At 41.7% G+C, this 24,866-nt stretch overlaps 1 protein-coding gene across 4 annotated transcripts in view; it reads left to right on the top strand.

Annotated features, from left to right (window-relative positions):
• The window catches only part of CDK19 (cyclin dependent kinase 19), a 251,856-nt gene that overhangs the window by 104,384 nt on the left and 122,606 nt on the right, over positions 1-24,866 (top strand). For 3 of the 4 annotated variants that reach the window (XM_040350240.1, XM_040350242.1, XM_040350243.1), the window contains exon 4: positions 339-479. In XM_040350240.1, coding sequence (XP_040206174.1) covers positions 339-479 — 141 coding nt within the window. Of the gene's footprint in view, positions 1-338; positions 480-10,709; positions 10,797-24,866 lie in introns of all 4 variants that reach the window. The other variant, XM_040350239.1, reaches the window with a different exon arrangement.

The raw sequence follows: 24,866 nt of genomic DNA, 5'->3' as shown, positions 1-24,866 counted from the left end.
CCCACTAACACACAGCTTCTTTCTCTATCTGCAAACGTAGAGAGCATCCTGACTCTCCCGTAGTCCAAGGGAGGGGGCGAGCATGACACTCCACACCAGGGAGAAAGCCTTGCATTACTGTGTGGAGTTACAGACAGAAAAACAGGAAGTGAGGATTTAAAAGCAAAATGGAAGGATGAGGTAAGTGAAGGAGGACTGCACTAAGGTAAAGGAGGCTATTTAGGGGAAAAATTGTACCTTTACAACCCCTTTAATCTTTTCTACATCTATTTTCAGGCTAAAACACCCAGGTAAAAGAACTGTATAATAACTTACCAGTATTGTACTTTTATTTCTAGCATATCATCAAGTTTCATCGTGCCTCCAAAGCAAATAAGAAGCCCATGCAGCTGCCTCGATCAATGGTCAAGTCTTTGCTTTATCAAATCTTGGATGGAATCCATTATTTGCATGCAAACTGGGTGCTCCATCGAGACTTGGTATGTTAAAAAAAAAGAAAGAAACTAAATGTTTAGTGCATAGCAAAACATTTCACATATGTTAAATATATGTTAACCTGTTGTGTAAAATTACCAGTAAAATATGCATAAAGGTTTAAGTACTAATCTTTTTGCCACAGGTTTGTAGAAAACGATTTCATCACCTCTGGATTTACCAAACCCTGCTGTATATGCATTGTACTGTAAGACAGATTTTTTTAATAATGATAAAACAAATGAACCTGCATTGAACTACAATATACTGTAGTTTTCCCATACAACACTCTCTTTTAATTTACACTGCTGGTTTCCTTTTACAGTACATTTTGTTTGTAAAAATCTGCCTCAGGTCTTCTGCTAGCTTGTCCAAAAAGCAATAAACTGCTGTTGATTCTTGTTTTGCTGTTAGCTCCATTCTACAAACATCAGCCTCTCTTATCGCATGTACTATTATTAGCTTAACGTTAATATTTTACTGACAATTACCTTTTAATTTACATTTTAAAATGATTTGTTAATGGCCTGTATACTGCCTCCACTCCTTCACTGCCACCACCAGTGCATCTCATACTGAATCCAGAGAGCCCTAATTATGGCGGTGACAAGCACCTTTTCATAATATTAAGCAAATGGTAGCCAGCATGGGAATCGCTCCAATAGTCAAACAAAAAGCAAAAAAATTACCAGTTCAACTTACCAACCAGCCTGCAACCAACTGAATTATCCTGTCTAACAGTATGCGCTAAAAACAGGGGTTTAGTTTGCACACATTTGCAAATACATGCGTAAGCTGCAGAGCCACTTCACAGCACCCCGTATTTTCTGCAGTCCTAACTAAATTTTGAGAGCCTCCATAGTAGAGAAAATTATGCAATTTTAATGCATAGGCAAAGAGCAGGTGAGCCTGGAGGGAGCCTACCCCTCCCTAAAGTTATAGGGGTACACCAAACACCAAGCAACAGCACAATGGCAGCAAAGGTGTCCAGTGCGTGCCCCCACTAGTTTCCCAACAGTACAAACAAATGCCAACAGCTCCTACCTATAACTGGCCTTTGCAGCAAGGAGCACATGGAAGGACGACACATGTCAAGCAAAAACCAAAGAAAATTCTCAGCTCAACTTACCGACCAGCCAGCAACCAACCAAATTATCCTGTCTAACAGTATGCGTTAAAAACAGAGGTTTATATCCTACAGCTGACCGTTGTTGTTGGCGCTGCTCTGACGGGGTGGGAACGCTATATCATACCTATTGGACTTGCTCTTTGATTATTCCTTATTGGCGGACAGTACACTCACTACTCCACTCCATCTTCGGTTCCTGAGTGCCGTTTTGCCCTAAACTCTTCCTCCTGGGCCTCCCACCTCCCTCTTTTTCCAAATCTTCTAAAAAACTCTTGGCACATGAGTACATGACGGCATCCCTGAACAACACTCTCGACTCTCACAACCGGGTATGGGAACTATGGAATGTGCTGGAAGCCCCGATCACATGATCAACCCCCGTTCTGGGGGGGCGGGGGGCGGCCTGGTTGGGATCTCCGGGCTGCGAGGGGGGTCCCGGGCGGGCGGCTGTCCTCTCTTTTCTCTTCCTCCTCTCTACTCTTTACCTCTCTACTTTTCACTCCTTTTCCCTTTTACTGACTTCTTTTAACTTCTATACTGCGCCCCTTTCTCCTTTGTTCGCTAATGCACACTCTGGCAGGCAGGATACTGTGATGGTAAAGGCTCATGGCCTTATGTTCACTTAAATGGATCTGCCTTTGTACTGTCTTTAATAGTTTGTCCTGCTTATTTTGCTTCAGTTTTACAGCCGGCAATGCTGTTTGTCCTGCCAAGTGCTGACTCTTTGTAACGATTTATGTCCTTCTATGTTTTTCTTTTGTCCCTTTTTTTTTCTTTTTTTGTCTGGAAATGTTGAAAATCAATAAAATGTCAGTTTTTAAAAAAAAACAGAGGTTTAGCTTGTACAAATTTGCAAATACATGCATAAGCTGTAGAGCCACTTCATGGCACCCCAGTTTTATCTGCATTCCTAATCCCTCCAATAGCCCAGGTTATTCCTCTTCACTAAATAAATGCTCATATTATATATCACAAAAGACAATGCTATACATTGCATGACCCCATAAAATGAATCCTAATTTATTGTAAACATAATGTACTCAGAAAGCAGCAAAATAATAGAGCTTATCACATTTCGTCATGCGCCACATATGGGCAGTGAGGTCAGATTTCGTGTCCCTCCCTACGCGGAGCCAATCAACACCAATCACAGTAGTACTCTATTATTGCAGGAATGCAGCTGGAGTGTAAAAAAGTATTGCTTTTACATCCATTGTGTAATTATAAGTATGCCTATGCTGTGTGTTAGAAATATCTTTATAATTGACAACTTTGTGTGAAAAAAATACATTTTAATTTTCATTATGCATTTTCCAAAAAATTGTGATGAAGAAATTAAGTCTTCAAAAGATTTACCATTTACCAGAAGGAAATACTGCAGGGTGTTTTGATTTCCAAAATGTGGTCATTTTGTGGGTATTTTCATTTTTCCTGGTTCCTCAGAGCCTTCAAAAATGTGATAGCTACTCATTAAATTGGAAGCGTAATTTATTCCCTTGGAATGACTGAAGGTGCTCCTTGGGTTTCAACACCCTGTATGAGGTTAGACTGTGAAAAAGTCACATGAATGTGGTATTAATATAGCAAAATAGGAGTAGCAAAATATGTTTTGGGGTGTAATTGTAAGTATGCCTATGATGTGTGTTAGAAATATTTTTTTAATTGACAACTTTGTGTATAACAAAAAATGCATTTTCATTTTCTTTCCTGCATTTTCCAAAAACTTGAGGCAAATTTATTTTTTTCAAAAGCTACACTTTTCAGAAAATACCTTGGAGTGTTTATTTTCCACAATGGGGTCATTTTGTGGTTGTTTACAATGTCCTGGCCTACAAAAATGTGATGGGTAGTCAGGATATTAGGTGTGTAAGTTATGCCCCTGAAACGCCTGAAGTTTTTTTCCCAAAAAACTGTGACAAAAAATTACAATTTAAAAAAATCACCATGCCTCATACTAAATACCATGAACTGTCTACATTCCAGAAAGCAGTCATTTGGTAGGTATTTGTGCTGGCCTGGCATTTTAGGGCATCAATAAATATGATGGACAGTTAGTACATCAGGATCAAAAAATTTTCAAATATATATCATAGTTTATAGACACTATGGGCCAGATCCACATACATGTAGAACGGCGCAGCGTATCAGAGATACACTACGCCGCCGTATCTTACCTGGAAGAATTTGCGCCGTAATTTATGGCGGTGTAGTGTATTTCTGGCGGCGGAATTCAAATGGGGGGGTAGGGGACGTGATTCATTTAAATGAAGCGCGTCCCCGCGCCGATTGAACTGCACATGCTCCGTTTCAAAATTTTTCCGCCGTGCTTTCCGCGAAATGACGTCGCAACGACGTCATTTTTTGAACTTCGACGTGACTTACGTCCATCCCTATTCACGGACGATTAAGCAAAAAAAAAATTCAAATTTCGACGGCCATACTTTAACATGGCAAGTCTATGTATACGCCGCAAAATACCATCTTTAACTATACGCCGGAAAAAGCCGACTACAGACGAAGTTAAAAAATGCGACGGCCGCGCGTACGTTCGTGGATCGTCGTAAATCGCTAATTTGCATACCCGACACGGAAAACGCCACCCAGCGGACGCCGAAGTATTGCATCTTAGATCCGAAGACGTACACCTGTCGGATCTAACCCAGAAGCCGTCGTATCTTGTTTTGAGGATTAAAAACAACGATACAACGCGGGAAATTTGAAAGTACACCGGCGTATCAGTAGATACGCCGGCGTACTTCGTCTGTGAATCTGGTCCTATAACTTTCATATAGACTAAATAATATACACTAATTTGGGTTATTTTTACCAAACATATGTAGCAGATTACAATGTGGCTTAAATTTAAGTTGAGTAAAGATTATTTATTTGCAAAAGAAAAACTTTTTTTTTTTTGTTTATGTAGCAACAAATAAACCCAGTGGTGATTAAATACTACCAAAAGAAAGTTGTATCTGTCTCAAAAAAATTACAAAAATTTAATTTGGGTACAGTGTTGCATGCCTGAGTAATTGTCATTTTACGTGCGACAGCACTGAAATCTGAAAAATGGCCTGAGCAGGAAAGGGATGAAAGTGTCCAGTCTTGTGTCCTGGTGGTTCCTCTGGGATTTGGCCTATGGAGCACATCCAGTGCGGTCCGTTATTCATCCCTGCCTACTGGAGTGTTGCAGATTTGGATATCTGACAGGCTTGTTACATACTTGCCTCTGGTAAGCAGGTGGTGGTGGATCACGAGTGTCTGTGGTGTCTAAATTGGGCCTCATCCTTCCAATATTTCATCATTAACTCAGTGGGTGTTCCATAAACTTTTTTTTCAATTATCATTTGATCGTCTGGCATAGAATATTCACAATCCTACTGTGTTTTCACCCTATGGACCTTTGGACTATTTTCCTTTTAAGCACTCAATTCATGCTTGTATGACTTGTATGACATTTTTGATTTATTGTTATATGTCATTTTGTCACATAACAGGTTTGGTTTAATGTTATATGGTACTTTGTTCAATATTTTTTTAGCGCAGCCTTCACTTTATTTTAATTGGCCGTACGCTATAGTAGATTTTGGAGTGAATGTTTGTATAAACGTTTGTAAGGAAATCTATACAAAGGTACTTAACATCTGATTTTGCCGTGAATGGACTTTCCCAAATTAAAACCACATTCACTGTTAGAGATTAGTTTGTTGGAGAAAATGTAATAATCATAACATCATAGTTATGAAAAAGCACTAGCATATGTGTGAAATGCATTAACAGTCACAGCATACTCTGTCTTTCGTGCTGTCTTCATCCGATACATGGAATAAAGGATAAAGCATCTCTACAGTGTGGTTTGTGGCCAATTTCCTCTATATTGCTGTGTGGCAGTGGTGAGCCAGGGTTAGCACCCACTGTAGGGGTTGCATTATGCGAGTGGCAGTCTCACCTGGAGCAGCTTAGCTCTGTTTTAATCTATTAGAAGTACAGTGGCACTTCCCCACAGTAGGAATCAAGGACGTTCTAAAACCTAATGCAAATTGCAGTAGTATATTAGTATATACAGTGAGGGAAAAAAGTTTTCGATCCCCTGCTGTTTTTGTGCATTTTCCCACTGACAAAGAATTGATCATTCCATAATTTTAATGGTATGTTTATTTTAACAGTGACAGATAGAATAACAACAAATATATCCAGAAAAACGCATTTCAAAAAAGTTATAAATTGATTTTCATTTTATTGAGTGAAATAGGTGTTTGATCCCCTATCAATCAGCAAGATTTCTGGCCCCCAGGTGTCTTCTATACAGGTAATGAGTTCAGATTAGGAACACTCTCTTAACTGGTTGCCAACCAGCCGCCGCAGTTTTACTGCGGCAGAATGGCACAGCTGGGTGAAGCGACATTACCTTATGTTGCTTTGCCTTTTGGCCTTTTAAAAAAAACTATTGGGATATTTATTATAGCAAAAAGTACAAAATACTGTATTTATTTTCAAAATTGTCGCTCTTTTTTTGTTTATAGCGCAAAAAAAAAAAAATGCAGGGATGATCAAATACCACCAAAATAAAGCTCTATTTGTGGGGAAAAAAAGGAAGCCAATTTTGATTGGGTACAGTGTTGCATGACCGCGCAATTGTCAGTTAAAGCGACGCAGTGCCATATCGCAAAAAATGGCCTGGTCATTGAGCAGCCAAATCTTCCGGGGCTGAAGTAGTTAAAGGGAGTGCTTCTTATCTCAGCTTGTTACCTTTAAAAAAGACACCTGTCCACAGAAGCAATCAATCAGATTCCAATCTCTCCACTATGGCCAAGACAAAAGAGCTGTCCAAGGATGTCAGGGACAAGATTGTAGACCTACACAAGGCTGGAATGGGCTGCAAGACCATTGCCAAGTAGCTTGGTGAGAGGTGACAACAGTTGGTGTGATTATTTGCAAATAGAAGAAACAAAAAATTACTGTCAATCTCCCGTCTTCTGGGGCTCCATGCACGATCTCACCTTGTGGAGTTTCAATTATCATGGGAACGGTGAGGAATCGGCCAAGAACTACATGGGAGAATCTTGTCAATGGTCTCAAGGCAGCTGGGACCATAGTCACCAAGAAAACAATTGGTAACACACCGGGGCATGAAGGACTGAAATCCTGCAGCGCCCACAAGGTCCCCCTGCTTATGAAAGCACATGTACAAGCCCGTCTGAAGTTTACTAATGAACATGTGATTGATTCAGAGGAGAACTGGGCAAAGTGTTGTGGTCAGATGAGACCAAAATCATGCTCTTTGGCATCAACTCAACTTGCCGTGTTTGGAGAAGGATACGGAATGCTGCCAATGACCCCAAGAACACCATCCCCACCCTCAAATATGGAGGTGGAAACATTAGGTTTTGGGGGTGTTTTTATGCTAAAGGGACAGGACAACTTCACTGCATCAAAGGGACGATGGACGGGGTCATGGACCGTCAAATCTTGAGTGAGAACTTTCTTCCCTTAGCCAGGGCATTGAAAATTGGTCGTGGATGGGTATTCCAGCAGGACAATGACCCAAAGACACACAGCCAAGGCAACAAAAGAGTGGCACAATAAGGACATTAAGGTCCTGGAGTGACCTAGCCAGTCTCCAGACCTTAATCCCATAGAAAATATGTGGAGAGAGCTGAAGGTTTGAGTTACCAAACATCAGCCTCAAAACCTTAATGGCTTGGAGAGGAGTGGGACAAAATCCCTCTTGAGATGTGTGCAAATCTGGTGGCCAACTGCAAGAAACGTCTGACCACTGTGATTGCCTACAAGGATTTTGCCACCAAGGGGTCAAATACTTTTTTCACTCATTAAAATGAAAATCAATTTATAACTTTCCCCATTTATCCAGTCCAGTCCTCAGGAAGGATGTACTGGAAATGGAGCGAGTACAAAGAATGGCAACAAAGCTAATAATAAAGGATAATTATTATGAAGAAAGGTTGCGAGCACTGAATTTATTTATTTCAATTTACAAATACCGTACTGGTCACCCCACAATAGGGATAAAACTTTTTTGCAGAAGGGAGTTTAATAAGACACATGGCCACTCATTAAAATTTGAAGAAAATAGGTGGTCTCAGCAGGGGCATCGATAGTTTCAAAATCTATTCGATAAGCACTTGAACGACCACAAGATACAAGGATATACAAGCTAACGAAAAACAACTGGGCAGCATTATTATCCACCTATAGTTCTCTTTCTAACTCGCGTGTACTGGAAACATTGTGGTGATGAGATAGAATATTGAGATAGATGCACAGTGTATTATTAGCTTATAGCAATGGGATTACAAAGATTTATGTTCATATAGAAATAGGTATTCTAACCCCAAACTGTCATATGAAAGCCAACAGAGGTTGCATCTGTGTTACCGTTTTTTTTGAATGACTGTTGCCAACCAGTTTTCTATGCTATAATCTAAGTACTAATATATGTTTAACCACTTAAGACCCGGACCTTTAGGCAGCTAAAGGACCTGTCCAGTTTTTGTGATTCGGCACTGCGTCGCTTTAACTGACAATTGCGTGGTTGTGCGACGTGGCTCCCAAACAAAATTGGCGACCTTTTTTTCCCACAAATAGAGCTTTCTTTTGGTGGTATTTGATCACCTCTGCGTTTTTTAATTTTTTGCGCTATAAACAAAAAAAGAACAGCAATTTTGAAAAAAAACAATGGGCCTGATCCACAAAAAGGATACGCCGGCGTATCTACTGATACGCCGTCGTATCCCTGTTTCTATCTATGGAACTGATCCACAGAATCAGTTTCTCATAGATAGGCAGAAGATCCGACATGTGTAAGGGACTTACACTGTCGGATCTTAGGATGCAGTACCGCAGCCGCCGCTGGGGGCATTTCTTGTCGAAATCCATCGTCGGGTATGCAAATTAGCACTTACGGAGATCCACGAAGCTTTTACGCTTCGTTTTTTTCTCCGCGGGAGTCACGGAGCTTCGGACCGGGTCGCGGGCGCGCGCCCGCGACCCACGGCTGGGCACTTAAAGAGGACGTACCTGTACGTGCTTGTGCCCAGCCGTGCCATTCTGCCGACGTATATTTGCAGGAGGCAGTCCATAAGTGGTTAAACATGTGAAATTTAACTTATTATGAATAAAAAAAAAGATCACAACCATTTGATAAGATTATAAATAAGATACTTTTTTAATTCTACATGCACTTTACAAAAATGTTACACCCTTGTGGCAAATCTTGGTTAACCTCCCTGTCGGTCTGATTGTGTCAGTATTTTTGAATGTCAAAATTTTCCATTGTTTTGCAAGGGCATTTGTTGTTTTATATTGTAGGCCTGTAATTCTTAGGAATAACTCACTTAAAATCTGTCCAAACAAGAGTCTAGTAGACATCCTGGGTATGATACAGTTTAAAACACAAAATCATAAATTATAATATAATAAATAATTATAAAAAAATTATAATAAATAATAATACATTTAATTCAATAATGTAATTAAACCAAAAAACACAGAAATTTGTCCAAACAAGGGTGCAATATTACTAGTCACTGTAATACTAGACACTGCATTTTGGTTTGGTAAACATGCCAGGTATAAAAAAAAAAAAATGAAACATGGGACTGCACAAAGTCCGACATCACAATCAGGACAATGGAACCTGGTTTTCTTTCTGATTTTCTTTCCACTGTCATCCCGCTTTGAGCAACAAACTATGCACATCCTTGTAGGTGCTGACTTTTTGTGGCTTCATGATTTCTTTCCCACATTTCGTGCATACCATAACAGAGGAGGTGTTATGAACTGTACTCATTAGGCACACATCTTTCTTGTCACGCCATCACAGTGCCATAATTTTGCCTTTCTGCCAGGCAACCATTTATTCAGTCTTCATTTTCGTATTGCCAAACATGTCACGCCGATTAGCCCTAGCGGTTCCATAGGCATCTGTTTTGTTTTGCAGAATAAACTCATAAAGTTCAATAGACTAGTATAAAAGTTGTCGGTTGTTACGCAATAGCCCTGATTTCACAATGAGTGAAAGAACAGAAGATGTTGCCATTCCATAGTTGCTGTATTTTGGATTGAATTGTGTTCCTTATTCAGTATATATGACTGAATTCCAAATGTAGCCAGGTGACCATTTGCATAGCATGTGGGATTTTACGCCAAATCATGCTCTCTTTGATGCAATGTATTGTACCCAGCTGAGCCTTCCCTTGTAGGCCATTGGAGTTTCATCTATGCTGATATCTGTTTCTGGCACATAGCTCAGTTGGAATTTCTTTATAATCATTTGAGATACTTCCCAAATTTTCCTTAGTTTTTGTGCAGGATGAGTAGTTTCATCAAATTCTTTGTTGTTTTCGAAGTGTAAAAATGTAATGATAAGGGAAATCTGTACTCTGACATGACCGTGCCAAAGAATGGAGTGGCAAGTAATTTATTAGTTGTCCAATACCACTCCCTGAATAGGTCCAGAAATTTCCAAATGTCATCTTTGGTCACTGGTTCCCACTTTCTGCTTCTTGGAAACTTCCGATGCAGAGTAGCTAATTCTTGCTCTTTGTACCGGTTTGTCTCAGTAACAATTTTTTCCATAACCTCATCAGTCAGAAATAAATGTAAGTATGCCAAGGTGTTTTCGTGTTCAACGTCTACTTTTATACCAGATGCTCCAGTAAGTGAGGAATCTTGGGGGCACTGCCTGATCCGTACCACAGTCAATAGAGCACCAAGTTTGAACATCACTGAGCTCAGTCGCAGAATTGCTGCCATCGTTACTTTTAGTGTCTGATTTCAATTTCCCCATGAATCTCTATCGCTCAATTCTGCAAGTGATTCTAATTCACTATCGCTGTTTTCTAGCTGGTCTAAAACCGTTTTTGACCTAAAGGGATACTTTTTGGATGCCACAGACGTTCTCAAGTTTCCAGGCAGAAAGAACGGTAAAAGTGCAGGCAGGGCACTGGACAAAGCACTAGGGACAAAACTGAGGTGAAATGGTTTGATACAGAAATGTAATCGTAACAGATTACAATGTATTGTGTGTATGTCATGTTTTGTTTACTTTTTTTAATTTCCCGCCCGGTTCCGCCCCCTACGTCTCCAGTGTCACAGGGAAGGGAAACCCGGAAGACGGATGTCGGCATCGGCTGGAGGACACAGCGAGAGGACATCAGGGGATTGTAAGGACAAGGTAAGTGACACTACAGTGGCTCGGGGTTACTGCTTGTGGTACTGAAAATAACCCTGAGCCACACTCGGGATTACTGCCAGGGGGGTTAAAAAGGTTTATTGTCATAAAAGTGTTGGGGACGAAAAGAAAATAGTTTGAAAACATCATTCGATTATTTTTATATACTCCAGTTATGTTCTGGCCCTGACGAAGTTCGAGGGCTAAGATGAAAAGGGTCGGGGAAAGAGGGCAGCTTTGTCTAGTACCCCTGTGAACTGAGAAGGGGTCAGAAAAATTACCAGCATATTTGACCAAGGTCAACAGGACTGAATACAGGGCTTTGAGCCAAGTCAAAAAGGCTTCTTCGAAACCCCCAGCGGCTCAACACGAGTTGCAAGTATGCCCACGACAGAGTCAAATGTCTTATAAATATCTAGGGAGAGGAGAAAACCAGGGATTTTACAGTGGTTGAGAAGATGAATAATATGGGCCACTTTACGGATGTTGTTGCCCGCCTGCCTGCCCGGGACAAAACCCACTTGGTCCCTATGGACCAGGAGGCTTAGGTATTGATTTATACGATTGCCCAGTATTTTTCCAAAGATTTTTAAGTCCTCATTGAGGAGAGAGTTAGGCCCAAAGGCCTGTGGTTCAAAAGTGTCATCCGCTGATTTGGGGAGCATGGTTATATGAGCTCTGAGGGCATCTGCGGAGGGAAAGGAACCCTGCTTCAATGCATAGAAATAATTGATCAAATAGGGTACAAGGAGGGGTGCAAATTTCTTGTAATACAGACTGGAAAATACGTCAAGACCTGGGGCGGTGGAGGATTTCAAAGTCTTTATCGTCTGGAGCACCTCCATTGTAGAGATGCTGGCATTAATGGTCTCACAGGCAGCAGCGGATAAAGCAGGGAGGTTAAGATCACAAAATCCATGCTGGATTAGAAGTGAGGTCACCTGAATGTGTCCAAAGCCGTACAGGCCGATGCGGTTTGTCAGCGGAATTAAGTTTCCTGGCCAACATGGGTCCAGGTTTGTTAGCACATATATAGAATTTATGTTTGGCCTTCTCGGCCTGGGAAGTAGACAGAAGGTCCAGTTCCATAGCCAAAGGATCACAGGCTATGGAGTGCTGCAGCAGGGTGTGTCTTACAGCGGGAGTCCAATCAGGATTTAACTTCAAATTTAAACATGTGTAATATAAGGAATAATGTAAATCACTGTTATATTAGATAGTAGGTTCACTGTTTGTGTTTGGCTTGGATGCTTCTATATGGTCAGTTTGGTAGTTGTCAACCTGGGTACCTTATTTATGGCCTCTAAATCATCCAAAGGGTCACACACATACAGTAGTTCTTTACAGGGAGTGCAGTCATATAACCCATATAACTAGCGTAACTACCGTAATCTGAATCAGTGGAGCTTTACACCACAATGGATGATACTAATAATGCTTAATATGGCAGCAGAAAGACTAGACACTTTTACAGTACAGCAGTGCTCTGGACTCCTATTCCATTGCCCATTGCATTTTTTTGGGTGGTGAAAGTATGAGGTAGATCTTATGTCCTCTCTGGGCCCAAGTCAGCCTGGACCCACCACAGCCTGTGACTGGACAGTTAAAGAAAAACAAGCACAGTGATGAGCTTATCCCTCTTTCACTCTGCTTTTTCTTGCCATCTGCAGTTGAACTGATTGGATTCTTGTGCTGCTTCTTCCTCTGACACTGCAGCCCTGCTGTACAGGGACTGCGAGGATCTGAAGCCAGGTCATATTCAGGTACTTACACTGTTTGCATTTAAACCTCTAACTGCAATGGATGTAAGACTTGTGTGAGAGCCTTGTAGATTGTATTGTGTGAGAACAAGACTGCCTCCAGCTGGTCTGGCAAATAAACTTTACATCAATGGCATTGCCCCCTTTGCTGTGCTCCCAATGCAATATTACTTCAAATGGGGCATACGTCCCTGAACAAATATGGGCATAAATGCAAGTACTATTTATTACAACATCCAGCTGCCATGTATTTTAGGCTTACATCGATTTTGACAGGCTTTTAACATGGGATGGATGCTGCATCTGTGCCTCCTGAGCACACCGAGAACAGTAGTTTCTAAATGTGAATGTGTCTTTTCATATTGTAACTTAAAGTGTTACTAAACCCACAACAGGAAAATAAGTCTGTATATGCATTAACTGCTTGCCGACCAGCTGCCGCAGTTATACGGCGGCAGGTCGGCACGGCTGCGCGAGATCACGTAGCTATACGTCATCTCGCATATCAGCCAATAGGGGCGCGTGCGTGCCCCCCGCTCGCCCCTGGTCCCGACGCACGTGCCCGGCGGACGTGATTACCGCCGGGCACCCACGATCGCTCGTTACAAAGCAAGAACCGGGAGCGGTGTGTGTGTAAACACACCGCTCCCGGTCCTGTCAGGGGGAGAAATGCCTGATCGTCTGTTCATACAATGTATGAACAGCGATCAGTCATTTCCCCAAGTCAGTCCCACCCCTCCTTCAGTTAGAACACACACAGGGAACATAATTAACCCCTTCTTCGCCCCCTAGTGTTAACCCCTTCCCTGCCAGTGGCATTTTTATAGTAATCAATGCATTTTTATAGCAGTGATCGCTATAAAAATGCCAATGGTCCCAAAAATGTGTCAAAAGTGTCCGAAGTGTCCGCCATAAGGTCGCAGTACCGATAAAAATCGCTGATCGCCGCCATTACTAAAATATTAATAAAAATGCCATAAAACTATGCCCTATTTTGTAGAGGCTATAACTTTTGCGCAAACCAATCAATAAACGCTTATTGCGATTTTTTACGAAAAAAAATGTAGAAGAATACGTATCGGCCTAAACTGAGGAAAAAAATAGTTTTTTTATATATTTTTGGATATATTTATTACAGCAAAAAGTAAAAAATATTATTTTTTTTCAAAATTGTCGCTTTATTTCTGTTTATAGCGAAAAAAATAAAAATCAAATACCACCAAAAAAAAGCTCTATTTGTGGGAAAAAAAGGAAGCAAATTTTGTTTGGGAGCCACGTCGCACGACCACGCAATTGTCAGTTAAAGCGACGCAGTGCCGAATCGCAAAAAGTGGCCCGGTCATTGACCAGCAATATGGTCCGGGGCTGAAGTGGTTAAAGCATGCTTTTTTATACTCGGTGTGGAACCTAAGAAGTTAAATCACATTGTGTAAGAAGGCTGTTTGATCATGTCTTCTCTGATCCTGCCCTTTTTCCATTGTTCCCAATATATCTCCTGATAGTAGAGAGCCTTTAGGGGTCACTCAGTTTAGTGTTTATTGCTAGAGAGTTTTCTTTTTCTTGGGAGGGTGCATGTGATCAGCACAGGATAAATTAGCACTACCTGGACAGAGGGTCCGGGGTCCTACAGCCTCATAGGACAGTCAGAGTAGAATGAAAATATCTCCTACAAGCTTTAACCAGACACTAATAGAAGCCACAAGACTGCTATATACTGCTGATGAGAAAGGGTATTTAGCTATTTATATTTACTAAAATAAATGCATTTTCATGTTCTGTGGGAGACCAGATATAGTGAATGCAGGGTCCTGGGTTTAGTAACACTTTAAATAGAATTCTAAATACCTTGATAGACCAACACAAAGTGGCACATAATTGTGAAGTGGAAGGACAAATAGATATCGGAAAAGTGTGGCGGGCATTTGTATTCAGCCGCCCTGAGTCGATACTTTGTAGAACCAACTTTTGCTGCAATTACATCTGCAAGTCTTTTTGGGGGTGTCTCTACGAGCTTTGCACATCTAGAGAGGGACATTTTTGCCTATTTTTCTTTGCAAAATAGCTCAAGCTCTGTCAGATTGTATAGAGAGCGTCTGTAAACAGCAATTTTCAAGTCTTGCCACAGATTTTCCTTGTCAAAGTATCTTTATTGAGTTGATAAAGAATTGTACAAGCATAGTGAAGAGAACAAGTTACAAGGAGAAGAAACTCTTTAACAAACAAACATAGTCATTGTACATTGCAAAAGTCACTTATTTCAGTCATCCTAACAATGTATACAGTAGCAATAGTGACTGAATAATTGGCTAAGTAGGTTCACTTTGCATTACTTATTTTAGCCATTGTACACTAAACTGGGCCAAGGGCCATGTCCCAATGTACAGTCTTTTGGTGCAATCGTTGGGAGTTTCAACGATATTCAACATTGTAATAGTAGTTGCGAAAACAACATTGTTAAGCTAAGAACATGTTTCTGAAGAGGGGAGGAGAAGGGAGGCAGAGAAGAGATGGGTTGAGGAAGAGGGGGTCTGCAGGAGCAATCTGAGTTCTGAAGTCATTGCAGTAGGTTGTTAAATTGGCTGGGCTACCATGGCTGTAAAACATCGTTATTCATTGCATTAGGAATTACATATGTGAACCAAGGCTTCCATATTTTCTCGAATCTGGTGATCGTATCCATATCGATTGCCATCATTTTGGCGTGAGACATTGCGTTGTTCATTGCGTTGTTCATTCTATTTGTCACTTCATTTAGTGATAAATTAGGTGACTTCCAAGCCTTCGCGAGTGTCTGTTTCGCGACTGTAAGAAGCTGTAGAATTAGTTTAAATTGCATATTCGACACATTGTCAGGTTTTAGGTTTAGTAGCGCCATTTTGGGATCTAGGGGAATTGTCTTTTCGAAGAGGGCGCTGATAATATGGAAAATTTCTGACCAAAATGATGGTGCTTTTGGACACGACCACCAAATGTGAAAATATGTCCCAGGTGATGAGCATCCCCTGAAACAGTGGTCCGGGTAATTTTGCACATATTTCGCAATCCTGACTGGCACTAAGTACCATCGAGTGAGAACCTTGTAGTTTGTTTCAACCGCTATTTCATTCAGGGATGCTGATTTAGTGTTATTCCAAATTTGTTTCCATTCTGATGCATCTAGCTCTAGATCTAAGTCCTTTTCCCATTTACACACATAAGGTAGTTTCTCAGAAATGGAACTGGTCAGTAACTGGGAGTAAATAGTTGAAATAATTCCCTTAGTATGGGGGTCATTTCTACAGAGATTTTCGAAAGTGGATAACAGTGTCGGCGTCGGGGAAGAGTCTAGAAATGACTTGAAGAAATTTTTTATTTGTAGATATCTAAATATCTCAGCTTGTGGAATGCCATATTTTTCACGAATAGTGGGAAAGGACATGAAAGAGGAAAAGTCTGTCAGCTTGTATAAACATGTACAATCTTTTTTTACCCATTCATTAAAGGTGTTGGGATATATCAATGCCGGGTAGAACGCCGGGTTCTTGTAGAATGAAAGAAGAGGAGTGTGAGGGGATTGCAGGTAACTTTTGACCTTCATTCGGTCCCAAAGGGATAGTGAGTGTTTTGTTATAGGGTTGTGTATATGTTTACGCACTTTGGGAGAAATCCATAATATGTTAGAGATTAAAATAGGATCACATTCTATTGCCTCAATCGATACCCAGAGAGGAGGTTCGCGTTTAGCGTGATATTTCACAAGGTTAGCTAATTGTGCTGCCCTATAGTAACTCGCAAAGTTGGGTACCCCCAATCCACCGTTAACCTTGGAAAGATGCAGGATTTTAGGTTTTATTCTTGGTCTAGTGGGTCCCCAAACAAAGGTAGATATTTTTTTTTGTACGATTCTTAAGAAATGTGGTGGAACAGGGACAGGAAGAACTCTGAAGGGGTAAAGGAGTTTCGGTACTATTGTCATTTTTACTGCGCTGATTCTTCCGAACCAAGACAGAGGTAAATGGGCCCATGAGCTTAGAAGATTTGATATCTGTTTTAAGAGACTAGGGTAGTTGGAGGAAAATATCTCAGATGGTGTCGCTGTTAAGCGTATTCCTAGATAAGGGATACTTTTGTCAGGCCATTCGAAGGGTAGACCGGTTTTGGCTGCGCTTAACTCTAGGGCTGAAAGTGATATGTTTAGAGTGAGACATTTTTTGGGGTTAATGGATAGACCTGAAAAGGATGCAAAATGGTTTAGAACTGACATTAGGTTGGGGCCTGATACTTGTGGAGATGCAAGAAAAAGGAGGATGTCGTCGGCGAACAAGTATAACTTATGCTTATGGCCACCTACTTCTATACCAAGGATCGTTGGGTCTGACCTGATTTTTTGTGCCAGTGGCTCTATAAGGAGGGCAAATAATAAAGTGGAAAGCGGACATCCTTGTCTCGTGCCTCTATTAATGGAGAATGTGTCTGACTTGTATCCTGCATATTTTACATATGCTTTTGGGCTATTATATAATTCCAAGATCCATTTCGTAAAGTTGGGGCCAAAGCCCCATTTTTGTAGCGCATAGTTCAGATATGACCAGGATACAGAGTCGAATGCCTGCTTTATATCTAGAGAGAGAAAGCACGCTGGGATTCCTCTTTTCTTTGCTATATGTGCCAAAAGATTTGCCCTTCTTATGTTGTCACCTGTCTGTCGGTTAGGCATGAAACCTACTTGGTCACGGTGGATCAGTGTTCCAATTATCATGTTTAAGCGATTCGCCAGAATTTTACCTAGGAGTTTAATGTCCGTATTTATCATTGAAATGGGGCGGAAGTTTTCACTGAGGGTATTATCCGCGTGCAGTTTAGGGATCATGCAGATGGTGGCTAGGAGTGATTCCTGTCTAAAGGTTTTTTGGTTAAGTAGATCATTAAAAGCTTCTGCTAGTCTTGGGGAAATAAGTTTGTTGAAAGTCTTATAGTATCGGGCTGTGAATCCGTCTGGACCAGGCCTTTTGTTTAATTTGAGATCCTTGATCGCAACGGTTACATCTTCTAAAGAGATAGGTTTATCCAAGTGCTCTTTTTGGGATTCAGTCATTTGGGGTAAATGGATTTGCGAGAAAAAGGAGTCTGCGGCTATTTCATTAAAAATATTTGTTTCTGAATAAAGCTTTTTCAGGTGACCGCTGAATTTCTGCACTATTTTAAGGGGGTTGCTAGAAATAGTGTTATTTGATAGTTTCAATTTTATAGGAGAGTATGACTTATTGAAGGAATTAAGTGTCCTAGCTAGATATGCGCCAGTTTTGTTAGCATTTTTATAAAAAGTATGTTTGGACCTATTTAAAGATTTGTTTGCCGACCCTGTAAGAAATAAATCGTACTCCAGACGCGCTTTATCCAGGCGGATTTTGGCGTTGGGGGAGTGATCGTTTTGGAAAGCTAAGTAAGCTAGATTGAATTCAATTTCCAGTCTCATTGCCATCTGTTTTCGATCTTTTTTAAGGATCCCTAATTGTCTTTGAAATGTCCCTCTCAGTACAGGTTTATGTGCCTCCCAGAGTGTGAGAGCAGATATTTCTGGGGGTCATGTTAAATTCCAGGTAGTCTTTCAAAGATTGTTCAATTTCTGAGCAATACGAGGGATGCCTGAGTAGTATATCAGGCATATACCAAGTGGGATCTTGTTTTTTGGGGATAGTTGACGCTATTGTAATAGAAACAGCGTTATGATCTGACCAAGGAATGGGCATTATAACGGGATTAAGAACTTCTGGCAACATTCCGATTGTAAGAAATATATGGTCTATTCGGCTAAGTGACTGATGCGGGTTGGAGAAGTAGGTGTAGTTACGCTTTGTAGGGTTCATTTCTCTCCAGGAGTCTACTAGGTTATATTTAGAAAGGAGATTGGATAGTGTCCATTTTGGGTGATGTTTCGGTTGAATGTAGGGAGATCTGTCTAGGAACGGGAGAATTACTTGATTTGAATCACCGCATATCAAAAGAGAACCTATTTTATGCGTGTTGACGGTTTGAAATAGGTGTGACAGAAACGGCATAGGGTTAAGGTTAGGGGCATAGTAGGATACTACCGTAACTGCAGAGTCTAGGATGTATCCTGTTAAGATCAGGTATCGGCCTTCAGGGTCTCTGAGTTCAGATTTCAGGGTGAATGGGATTGATCGATGGAAAGCAATCAGGACTCCTCTTTTCTTAGCTGAGGCAGACGCCGTGTATACTTGTGGGTAAGCGGGGTTGAAGTGTTTAGGGGTTGAATCTCGGGTAAAGTGTGTCTCTTGTAGACAGACTATGTGGGCTTTTTTGGATTGAAAGAACCTAAAAGCTTTCGTACGCTTTTGTGGTACATTCAAGCCTTGTACATTGAGTGATATCATGTTCAAAGGTGCCATGGTAGCCAAACCAATAATCTCATCTTACCTTGCTTCTTCGAATGAAGATTGCTCCATGCAGACGGGATGAGGAAAGGGGAGGGAAAGGAACCAAAATTGGAAATCTTAAAAGAAGAATGAGAAACCGAATACGTTAATGTACAATCATACAATATATAACATGTTGAGTATTCAAAGTATACTCGTGATGAGGGAAGAAGTCCCCCACCAAGAGAAAAAGGGCCTGCGTCAAATCCCCACATATTAGAATGGGGATCCGAGGTGGACCTAATGGGACGCGTGTTTTCCCATGAGTCGGAGCACCGCATTCTGAAGTGTAAAGATGCACCTTTGCGGATGCAAAATGTTTCCAAGTTTAATAATTTACTTGTGAAACGAGTGGGATTGTTTAACTGCATTGCTGGGAGATCACATTTAAAGGGGAAGGAGAGGGGGGATGTGAATTACCAGCTGGGATGTTGGGACGTTAGGAATGTCATAGGTCTATGCCATTTAATGGGTATAGCTAATTACAAGGTGAAGAAGTGTATTGGACGTCACTTCATGGTAATAATAGCAAAAGGTTAGAGAATGGCCTTACACAGAGGGTCAGATGGCGTTAATGGGATAGGGTCCGCTTATTTCCGTAAGTAATCTTCCATGGTATAAATTGCGGGACCGTGTGGGATATGAAATCCGACCAGGAAATAGAGCGAAAGGGCCGCATCCCTATGGGGTCCAAATTTTGCGACATGTGGGATAACAGTTCCGTAGCAATAAACAAGTATTGCTACCTTCCATAGCAAAAAGAACAGGGAAATACTTCATGGAACTAGGACAAGACAAACTAGCTGTCAATGTCCATTTTCACGACCTGAAAAGGAAGAAAAGATGGTTAGAGGTGAGAGAAGTTCAGTCCATTGAGTCTTCTTGGTCCTGAGGCTGTGGTGCATATCTGCCCCGCTTGTGTGATTGTTGAATGCCTCCATTCTGCTCATGCTGTGTGGAGTTGTTATGAGAGGAGGTGGAAGCAGCTCTTCTGCGTGAGTTGGATGCAGAAGAGGGGTTTTCAATCAGCTTAAAGTCCATAAGGGCCTGATGTAGTTGATCCGGCGATCTGCAGACTATTTTCGTTCCCTGATATGTGAAGCGGAGGGCGAAGGGGAACCCCCATTGATATTTTATGTTGCGTTGTTGCAGTTCAATTAGAAGAGGTTTCATAGCTCTCCTCTTGGCGATGGTTAACTGCGAGATGTCTGAAAATATTTGATAGTTGTGACTCTGGAATGACAGATTGCTCTTTTCCCTTGCTGCCTCCATTACTTGTTCCTTGGTTCTATAAAAATGAAATTTGGCTATTATGTCCCTGGGGGGACCATCTGCCTTTTTAGGGGTGAGTGCTCTGTGTACTCTGTCCATTTCCAAACGCTCCACTGCAGTACCTGGAAGAAATTCCTGGCATAACGCCAGGATGGTGGACTGAAGGTCAACTACAGACTCTGGGATGCCTCTGAATCTAAGATTAGACCTCCTGGCACGGTTTTCGTAATCTTCCAGTCTGTTCTGTAATGTTAGATTTTCTTCCTTGAGCAAGTCTATCTCAGTTAGGCACTCTTGAGTATATGCCTCAATTTCCTCCGTTTTAGCTTCCAGGACCTCTGTGCGGTTTCCCAGCTCCCTAATTTCTCTAGTGAGATTTGTGGTAATCTGGTCAGAGGTCTGTTTCAATGCTTTATGGAGCATTTTTTCAAACTGTTTAAGAAGTCCTGAGGGGACAGTGTCATCTTGACTGGCGGCATTTTGTTGCATTGCTAGTGTCCTCTTCCTCACTGTCTGAGGTAAAATTAGTCGGGGTAGCCATGGGTATCAAAGTTCTAGCTGTGTGCTTCTTTCCCTTCTCTGAGGGGAGCCGCTCTGAGGTGAATGGTGCCTTCTTAGCAGTGCATTTGCTCTGCTGCGCTCCGCTGAGGGGATTCGTTTTGGCTTTATTTCTTGAGCCTCCCAGCACCATATTGCCCAGAAAATGTTCCTCTCACCTTCCTGCAGCTCTGACCCGACTTTTTATCCAGCAATGCCGGCTTGAGAATAGTTTATCTGCGGTTTCTCTCTCTCATGAAGTGGAGCTCTAGTCAGGCATGTCAGTCCCGCTAGAGCCCGCCCACACGACCCTCTTGCCACAGATTTTCAATTGGATTTAGGTCTGGACTTTGAGTGGGCCATTCGACCACATGAATATGCTTTGATCTAAACCATTCCATTGTAGCTTGTTGTCCTGCTGGAAGGTGAACCTCCGCCCAGTCTCAAGTCTTTTGCTTTCTTCTTGCCACTCTTCCATAAAGGCCAGATTTGTGGAGTGAACTACTAATAGTTGTCCTGTGGACAATATTCTCCCACCTGAGCAGTGGATCTCTACTGTTCCTCCAGAGTTACCATGGGACTCTTGGCTGCTTTTCTGATTAATGATCTCCTTGCCCGGCCTGCCAGTTTAGGTGGACGGTCATGGCTTGATAGGTTTACAGTTGTGCCATACTCTTTCCATTTTCCGATGATGGATTGAACAGTGCTTCGTGAGCTTGGGATATTTTTTTATAACCTAACCCTGCTTTAAACTTATCTACAACTTTATCCCTGACCTGTCTGGTGTGTTCCTTCCTTCATGATGCTATTTGTTCACTAAGGTTCTCTAACAAACCTCTGAGGGTTTCACAGAAAAGCTGTATTCATACTGAGAATACATTACACACAGGTGTGCTCTATTTACTAATTAGGTGACTTCTGAAGGCAATTTGTTTCACTAGATTTTAGTTAGGTGACTCAAGCCTTGTACACACAACCAGTTTTCCCGCCAGGAAAACAGCCAAGAATCCAGACGGTAAAATGGATAACCCTGCTCTCTATTTTCTCATTGGGTTTCCCGGCAGAGTGTTTCCTGCCGAGAAAACTGGTCGTCTGTATGCTTACCTGTCCCAGGTATACCCGCGCTAGCTCGATAAGAGTTTGACGCATGCGTGGTAGCATTCAATTTTAGTGTGGGGTGTAGCAAGATGGCGGCGACGGCATCGAATGTGACGAGCATCACCGCGTTCTTGCAATTCAAAAGAACGGCGATTCTTTTGAATGGCCGTCTGTATGCACGGCTTTGCAAGACAAGCTTGCCAGGAATCCCGTCAGGAAAACCAATGATTTTTTCCTGACGGGATTCCCAGCCGTGTGTACAGGGCCTCAGAGTAAAAGGGGCTGAATACAAATGCACATCACACTTTTCAGCTTTTTATTTGTAAAACATTTAGAAAGCCATTCATCATTTTCCTCCCACTTTACAATTATGTGCCACCTTGTATTGGTCTATAACATGAAATCCCAATAATATACATTTAGGCCCCTTTCACACTGGGGCGGCACTATACCGTTGGATTTGCCGCGGGATTCGGCCACTAGCGGTGCGGTATTAACAGTGCCGATCCTGACCTCCCTGGGGCCCTAAGCAAAATGACATGTCACATTAAAGTTGAGAAGCGGGGGAGGTGGTAAAGTTGTTCTGACAGGATGTCATATGACGTCCTCGTCTTTTAAAGCCTAGGGGGCGCGCGCACCCGCCGCGTTACTGGGAACACGATGCATGTCCCTGGCGACTCGCGATTGCCCAGTAACTGAGCAGGACCTTGGATCTCTGTGTGTAAACACAGAGATCCACATCCTGTCAGGGAGAGGAGACCGATGCTGTGTCCCTTGTACATAGGGACACAGATCGGTCACCTCCCCAGTCAGTCCCCTGCCCCTACAGTTACAATCACTCACTAGGCTACACATTTAACCCCTTCCTCGCCCCCTAGTGTTAACCCCTTCCCTGCCAGTCACATGTATACAGTAATCAGTGCATATTTATAGCACTGTTCACTGTAGAAATGTGAATGGTCCCAAAAATGTGTCAAAAGTGTCCGATGAGTCCGCCATAATGTCGCAGTCCCAATGAAAAATCGCAGATCGCCGCCATTACTAGTAAAGAAAATAATTAAAAAAAATCATAATTATGTCCCCTATTTTGTAGGCGCTATAACTTTTGCGCAAACCAGTCACTATACGCTTACTGCAAAAAAAAATTGCCAAAAATATGTAGAAGAATGCGTATCGGCCTAAACTGAGATTTTTTTTTTTAATTGGATATTTATTATAGCATAATAAAAGTAAAAAATATTGTTTTTTTTTCAAAATTGACGCTCTTTTTTTGTTTATAGCACAAAAAATAAAAAACACAGAGGCAATCAAATACCACCAAAAGAAAGCTCTATTTGTGGGGAAAAAAGGACGTCAATTTTGTTTGGGAGCCACGTCGCACGACTGCGCAATTGTCAGTTAAAGCGACGCAGTGCCGGAAGCTGAAATTTCACCTGGGCAGGAAGGGGGTATATGTGCACAGTAAGCAAGTGGTTAAAGTAAGAAGCGGGGGGTGCTGACTTCTTACCTCTTCTCCCATGCAGCCAGCGAGTTGAGAAGCGGGGTGAGGGGCCAAAAATGACTTCTCACCAGGTGCCTCTAGGCGGGGCCTCTAGTAATTTGGGGGGCCCTCCGCAGCTTTGCGGGGCCCTAAGCGGCTTGCATAGTGAGCCTAAAGGGCGGATCGGCCCTGGGTATTAACCCCCGCTAGCGGCCGATAAAGGGTTAATACCGCCCGCAATGCACCTCTGCAGAGGCGCATTGCGGGCGGTATTGCCGCGGTTTCCCATTGTTTTAAATGGGAAAGAGCGGTGAAGGAGTGGTATACATGCCGCTCCTCTCATCGCTCCAAAGATGCTGCTGACAGGAGATTTTTTTCTCTCCCGCCAGCGCATTGCCTCAGTGTGAAAGCCCTCCGGCTTTCACATTGAGTATGCAGTGCAGGAGTTTTTCAGGCGGTATAGCAGCGCTATTTTTAGCGCTGTACCGCCTGAAAAAATCCTCAGTGTGAAAGGGGTCTTAGGGCTTTGGTTGTAACATGACAAAATGTGGAAAATGTCAAGGGGTATGAATACTTTTCAAGGCACTGTATGTGAATGATTGATTTCAACGATTAACTTAATACGTTGCATCTAAATTGCCTTCATCACTGTAGTGTAAAACAGGGTGGACAAAGGAATGCAGTATTCAGGAATTAGTCTGTCCAGTTTAAGAGCTAGCAGGCACTATTGAGAATCCAGAGAACATATGGTTCTATTGAAAAACAAAAAAGATCCAAACAAAGTGAGGCGCCAACTGGCTCCGGGGATTAGTCTAGCCCTGGTATACAACAGTTATTACAGTTATTTAGCAAAGATAAAAAAAATATTCAGCATGCCCTTTTAAAAATAACTCTTGCTGTTTATTCTTTCAATAACAAAATTTGCCAGTTATACTTGTATAGAAAATAAAGTGCAAACGTGATGTCAGTTCATTCCTTATTGTCTTGTTTTCAATTTTGCACTGGTTATTGTTTGTAATGTAATTTTTTTGAATACTCTGATTTTTAGAAGGGTTTTTTTCATTGTTTGCACGAAGAATATAAAAAGCTTATTTTAGGCCTTATGTGGTATGCTATCAGCATGTAGTCATCTGTCTGTAAGGTAAAACAATGAAGAATGGACTAAGGAAAGCAACAAGTCACTTGGTAAATATTCCCACGGGAACCCAATTTCATGTCTGCTCTCCAAAACATAGCTCCCAAGTTGTTTAAATTACGTGTACACACATTGTGTAATGTTATATTTCTTATCAGATCTCTAAAAATGTCATATTCTTATGTTGGCCTTTTCTTTTAGGAATTTGGCTGCACATAAGATTTTTTGTCTTCCTTGGTAGACACCACTGTGCGGTGGACTGTATCTTAGCTTCTTTTCGTACAGTCTGCATAAGTCTCCCAATCTGTGTCCCTACTCATCTAGTTTGAGTAATCTATATGGGTATATAAAGCCTCTACTTTTCAGGAATTGTTG

This window comes from Rana temporaria, chromosome 4 (assembly GCF_905171775.1).
Source record: "Rana temporaria chromosome 4, aRanTem1.1, whole genome shotgun sequence".
NCBI lineage: Eukaryota > Metazoa > Chordata > Amphibia > Anura > Ranidae > Rana > Rana temporaria.
Note: the sequence above shows the minus strand (reverse complement) of the source record. Positions and strands in the feature narration are given on the sequence as shown.